A 6,815-nucleotide genomic window follows, 5' to 3' on the forward strand; every position below is an offset into this window, starting at 1 on the left:
AAGGCCTCTTTCACATGGGCGCCGCGATATCACACCTGTAGTCCCCATTTGCATCATATGCAGACCCGTTCTCCCCTTCCCTTTTACAAGTCATCTGATGTCTTATGTGTGTGTCAGATAGGTGATGCCTAACAGTGTTCCCTGTAGGTCAGTACAGTGTCTGACTCTTTCCCCTTGGTGTGAGGCACTTACGCTAGCAATGGTTTATCTGTATGCATGTGATCTCTGAGTGGGGTTTCTGTGTTGGGTTTCTTTGTCACTCTGGGGTTTTGCGTTTATGCATTATATGTGGTCCATGCCTGCGCAGGTGGCCAGATGTGTGTGAACAGTGTTGCGTTCATTGGGTCTGTGCAGGTGCCAAACAAGGTGTATGAACAGTCCTGTTCTATCTTGCGTGCAAGTCCCAGGGGTGTTTGTGTGAACAGCAACATATTGTATGTCCTTGTAAGTTTCCAGACATCAACTCCCAGAACAGTACTGTTCACACCTGGTGTGAGCTGCGTCCTGTCCTGCTGTGGTTCGTTTGCCTTTCAGGGATAGGTAGGTCCCTAGGTTCCAGTGCAGGATCGTCCTCATTGGGATGATTGCCCTTGTAGGCAGATTTTAACGTGGTGGTTGTACAGTTAAAGGTAGGAATATGTTATGTCTACCCATGAGACCAGTTTGCAGTCCTGCCTTGGTGTTCAGTATGCATGATGTGTGCTTATGGAATTTGTGTAAACGCTGTCTTGCATCTGTGCTGAGGCTTGGTGCCCGGGTGTAGACTGGACGTAAAAACAACAAGGACCCTTGACACAGGCTTGTGAGCTTACATACTTTGGCCAAAATATTAATACCTCATCCTTTTTAATTATTCCATCTGCTTATGTGTGTTGATATTATTGGTAAGTGTTTTGGCGTTTATTGTAGCATTACAGTACAGATTGTGGTTGGCATATGTTGTCTGTGTTGTTGTGTATGCACATTCTCTACCCCTGTGTGAACACAACCTTTTGTTTGTTCTGTGCCTGGTGCGCCTTTACGCTCAGGGTGAACGCAATGGAATGAACATCCAATGCTTAGGCTGCATCTGTGTAGGTTGTTGGTCACACGACCTGCACGGACGTAACACCGCCGCTCGGGACCCCGTCCATCAGCTGATTGTCAGAGCAGTGAGCCAGACGTTATCATCACTTGCCAGAGAAGGAAATGGGAATGTTGGATTCACTCACATTGAAATCAGCTGCTCTTACACTTCCTGACCGTGACGTTCTGACCATGAAGGAAACAGGAAGTGGGATTGGATTATGGAATAGGAGTGTGGCACTCCAATTGATTTCATTGGGAGTGAAGCCAGTGCTCCCACTTCCTCCTCTGACTAATGATGACAACATCTGGTCCACTTCCTTGACAGGAGGCTGGACGATCAGCTCGGACAACCCCTGTCTATCAACTACTGATGACCTACTATAGAGATGTCATCAGTTAGAAAAACTCAGAATACCCCTTTAATGATTATTTGACATACTATACTTGTTTTTTATGGCTTTCTAAGGGTGATCTGTAGTGTGTGATTAATATATTGAATAATATATATTATTGCTCTCTGTACAGTTTGTGTTTTGCTCGGGCATCATGTTCCTATTGGCTGAATGGATTCAAGAGGGACATAAATAGGCACAGCTACATGAAATGGGCATAGTTCACGGTAGTAGTTTGTAGCATTAGCTTCCAGTTGGGTAGTGTATCAGGTCCCTTGGCATCGCCCATCATACTTAGGACTATGTCCTGTAGACACGTGTGTTGCTACAGTGTATGCTCGGGTTTCAGGGTTCTCCCTGCATTGTCAAGACCAATGGTTTTGCAGCTATAGACATCCGTGAATGCTCACGTGCCTCCCTGCCACCCTTAGGGACACGTGCCTCACTGCCTCGACTTTGGAGGCCTGTTGATTGGACTTGTTGCTGCTCTTGACAAACAGGAACCACCACAATGTGTACTCTGAACTTGCTTTCGGCCTACACCTTTGAAATAAAGCTGCATTTACAGAGGATGTCCTCGTCAGCGAAGGTGAGTTATACCTTTTTGCTCATTGGAATTAATGTACAGTTTGCTAAGTGTATTGTAATGTTCAAGAAACAAACCCTCCGATGTTTCGGAAGCCTCATGTCGGCAAAGTAAGTTCTTGCATAGGGAAATCTGCAGTCAGTGTCCATCCCTGATTGAAAAGACTTTATCAAAGTCCTAATGACCACTTGTCTGTCCGTCCATGTGTGCTGTGTGAATCACATGCAGAGCCTGACAGCATCTGTGATGATGTCACCATCATGTATTTAGTCCCAGCTCTTAGCTGTGACATCATCACAGGTCCTTTATCTTCCTTTTGCACTGCAAGAGGGATTATGAGTTGACTACAACCCCCACAAACCCCTGCAGCCTCAGTTGCTATGGATACAGCAGTACTCAGTCTGGCAATTTGTAGCTGGTTGTGAGACAGCTGGACACCTGTGTGGAGACTCCAATAAATGACACCTCACAAATGTTAACATACATAGGTGGCGGTGCATATTGACCAACAGCATTGAAGCATAGTCCTTCACCGCTATCCTCGCAATCTCCTAAACGTGATATCATGTCATCTCAAGTGCTAATACCACCAACACCAAACATGTCACCAATGCAGCTTACATGACACAGCAACAAGCCACAATTTCACCTCAGACACCAGCAGATATGCGAGAGTTATGAGCCAACATGTCTCCTCAACGAGCTGCTGAAGTTCTTAAATCATGTGCAGCTCATATGCAGGGATTTTGTTTTCTCTCACAAACAGTAATTGGGTGAGCAGATTATGTGTAGCTTAAAACATTATGACATTAAGAGTAGAAGATGAGAGACAGCTAGAGTGGTTTTATTTTAGACCGAATGACAGACTTATTTATTACATAAGCACAAAGATGTCATGTACGAGTACGCAGCTTCTCACTATTCCGGAAAAGACTTAAAGAGGTTGTTGCACTTCTAAGTGTTTTTCTGCAGGAAGTAGATAACCCCATACATTGCGCAGTGGCCCGGGTTGGTATTACAAGCTGAGTCCTACTCAAGTGAATGATAATTAGCCTGTTCTACCAGCCCAGGCCACTGCACAATGTATGGAGCTGTCTGCTGCCTACACCAAGACAGCTAGGAGTTGGACAACCCCTTAAAAACACAGTCAGAGGTCATTGCAGTTTTAGACCTCATGCTCTTTCACAGCCAAAACACAGTAGACATGCGTATTATCTATGTGGTGATCTGGGATTTCAGTGTCATCGACCTGGAAGCTTTTTATAGAGCATCCTGCAGCTGTCAGCGCCATCCTCACCGTCTTCTCATTGTAGAGCAGTGTGTGATATTTCATGCCCCCAATTGGGAAAAAACTAGCATTGAACCCTCCAAAAACCACCAGGTTCCCCCCGACCTTCAGCAGTGAAGCCAACATCTTCATGTTTTCAGTGTAGGAAGCTTGGTTTTTGCTGACTGGGCCAAGACCCCAAACACTGAGGACACAGTCGACTTTCGGAAGCACATGTGGGTCGGTGATGTTTTCTTTGGTGAAGTCGCAGTGGAGGATGCGCTTCACTTTTTTTCTCAGTTTCTCCTCTAACTCCTGAGCTCTTTCTCTGAAACACAGATACAAATAATGTAGCGGGCAGTCTTTGACTATCAGTCATTCAGTTGCATAGAATATATATTCGATTCATGTCCAAACGCTGGCTGCACATCTGCGCAGAGTGCCCTCCTGATGCTACAGCCAATGTCAGGTGACAGGTCAGTCTTATGACGGGGCGGAAAAACTTACATGCACCGGCTGCAGTCAGTGTTGGAGACACTAGTGGTGTGTGGCAGCTCAATATTTTCTGTTTAGAGTCATGGGTGCACAAACACGGCTGATTCAATAACTAGAGCTGCCCAATGGGAACCTGTCTGGTCAGGCAGATTGCCAGTTTGGGCCTGCTGATAAATCAGTGACATCACTAAGATCCTCTTTTTCAGTCCAATAACAATCTATCATTCCTTACCTGCTGCCGATGAGATCACAAACTTTCTGCATCGCATGGGAGAAATCCAATGCATCCGGCTGGTTCTGTCTCCACTTCTCCAGTTCTGCAGCGTTATGTGCATTGGCATTCAACACAGTGATGTCATGGCAGGTGTCTGGCAGTACTAGGAGGTGGGCAATGCCTAGACCCATAACAAACTCAATCACAGAGCCTCCGCCAATGCTCTCTGGAACAGAAGATGTCACATAGTTAAGGGGTATTTCCACATACATGTCACATGGTCTACAATAAACCTGCTATAGCTATGTACTAATGTGTTTTCTATATTCGCAATACTACAGGCTAGTACATTGCCCAGCAAGCCTGCTGACTTTCCTCTAAGCTTGTACTTGTTAACAACTAGCAATGTGCAAAAGCAAAGCTGCAGTGTATAACATGGAGGGGGACAAAGCTGCAGTGTAAAACATCGAGGGGGACAAAGCTGCAGTGTAAATCATAGAGGGGGGGGGGGGGACAAAGCTGCAGCGTGAGTTACTGATGAAGCAGCAGGTAGATTTCAGACCGTCCCAAACTGCTTTAGACTATTCAATTAAAGGGGTTGTCTGGTTGCCAGACAATTTTTAAGTATAGAGTCAAGTGTGTTAAAATAAGGAAAGCAGCAGTCCTTATCCGCTCTCTGCCCTGGCGATACTTAAAAAATTAGCTGGCAACGGACAACCCCATTTAAACGGGTACCTCTGTCCTATTGGCACAAAGCTGCAAAGTATAGAGAGGAGACAAAGCTGCAGCTAGAGCCTCTGATGAGAGAGGAGATGTGTTGTGAACGATGGCAGCACTTCGCCAACTGCAGTCATTGAGGTTACTGGGTGTCCAGGGAGGAGAGCCCTGAAGAGCTGAAGGAGGTATCATCATGAGGACCCCAACCCCTTCTATTACTTTTAGGCCCATTTCACGCGCACTTATTTTTAAGCATTTTGAAATGTTTTAAACAGCACCAAATGTTTGAAATGTTTTTTTGCTTTTTTTAATTTAGGCTTTTTGCACACCGACTGAAAATTGAGATTCTCAAGCGCAATTCCAATGGGACAGCACACAGACATCCCGTTGGTATGCTATCCGATGTACATGATCTCACACATGTACATGTGCTATCTTTGTCCGAGAATCAGACAAGAATAGGACAAGCCATGATTTCTTTCCATCTGAGTATAACAAGCCCCTTTCTTTGTACCCAGTCAAATGAACAGCTGACATTTCTGTCCAATGTTTGGTTCAATTTTTTGGTCTGACAATCGGATAGAAATATCTCCTGTATGCAAGTAGCCTAACAGGCACATTTTGTATTATTTTGTAACACTTAAAACATACCCTTTTCTTGTACTTTTCAAGTCCAACATAGACGCCTATTAAAAACATGACAGGCAAAACACCACAGGTGACAAAAAAAAGTCACAAAGTAACAAAAACACATCGTATGTAGCAGAATTGTATTGTCAGACTACAAAGTAACATTTGGCTGGAAAAAGAAGCAAAAATAAGAATATATTTTTTCACAAAAATATTGTTGTTGAAACCAGCTCAATAGCAGATAAGAGACAACTCCTTATAACAGACCATTGCTATATAAGGGTGCGTTCACACGTCACTGGTTTGCTGCAGATTGTGTTGCAGATTTCACCCCTTCAGTTTGAATTCCATTGAAAGGATGAAATCTGCGGCAAAACTGCAACACAATCCGCAGCAAATCAATGACATCTGAGCTCACCGTAAAGGAGGCTTCACAAGTAACATGTTATTAAAAAAAAACACCATATTTTTCACAGTATTTTTGCAGCGTTTTTAGTGGCAAATATCACCACGGCCAGATGTTACTGTAAATCGACAGGAAGTTATTAAAGGCGCTATAAACAACGTTTTTTCCTGGCTTCTTTTCCTCACTTGAGGTGCGTCTTTTTGGGTCCATGGTGTTTTTTCAAATGCAGCATGCAAGTTTTTTTCAACCATTTCCACATTATCTTCTCTAAATAAAAAAAAAGCAACTTGAAAAAAATGCACGCACATTTAAAAAAACACCATCTGGAGAATGCTTGTAAAAAACACATGAAATCCATAGCATCTTTTTAAAGCCTAAAAAAAGTCCCGCAAAAGCTGTAAGAAGCCTAAACTCTACTTTACCTAATATGCCGCGTAATTTCTCCGCTGGGTATAGATTGATCTCCTGTAGAAGTGGATCTGCATCTCTGGAGAGGTACGCCCTATAAAATGCTTCAGTGTGATCATCTTTGTCGTGGTAGTGAGCCTTCTCCATCTTCAGGAATACGGGATCAGGAGCGCACACTGAGAGTTATACTGCCAGACTCAACACCCCCAACTAGTGTCAATAACTGACGTTTGTACATGAGGTTTTTGCATCAATCATGAGATAAGATGGTAATGTTTGTTAATAATATGTGATATGTATCATCTGACACCTGTGACTTTGTGGAAAAGTCAAACGTTAAAGGTATCCATCACAATGTGACCTGCTGAGTTCATTTGTCATTCAGTTGCTCCGGGGGAAACAGTATACACAGCTTTCTACATACCTCCCAACAATAGTATGGTATGTACAGCACAGCACTGAAAATGCATCTCGTCCCCGCACCATGCCCATCTCGATCTTTCTTCTGGCAGCTTAGGTGCCTTTCCATCTTGTTGTGGCAGTTCACTACAAAGAACTCATAGGATTCCATAGCAAAACTCAGAATTTGACCTGAAGAAGAAATACAACTGAGATACAGCAGCTCACCTCTA

At 43.9% G+C, this 6,815-nt stretch overlaps 1 protein-coding gene across 1 annotated transcript; it reads right to left on the bottom strand.

Moving 5' to 3' along the window:
• Window positions 1–2,944: 2,944 nt before the first annotated feature.
• LOC136572056 (nicotinamide N-methyltransferase-like) lies at window positions 2,945–6,377 on the bottom strand. The gene is made up of 3 exons (XM_066572672.1): window positions 6,198–6,377; window positions 4,041–4,248; window positions 2,945–3,641 (listed from the first exon to the last, which is right to left on the bottom strand). The coding sequence occupies exons 1-3, from the start codon at window positions 6,328–6,330 to the stop codon at window positions 3,212–3,214; spliced, it is 771 nt and encodes a 256-aa protein (XP_066428769.1). The 5' UTR covers window positions 6,331–6,377; the 3' UTR covers window positions 2,945–3,211.
• Between the last annotated feature and the right edge of the window lie 438 nt (window positions 6,378–6,815).

Source organism: Eleutherodactylus coqui, chromosome 6, assembly GCF_035609145.1.
Source record: "Eleutherodactylus coqui strain aEleCoq1 chromosome 6, aEleCoq1.hap1, whole genome shotgun sequence".
Taxonomy (NCBI): Eukaryota; Metazoa; Chordata; class Amphibia; order Anura; family Eleutherodactylidae; genus Eleutherodactylus; species Eleutherodactylus coqui.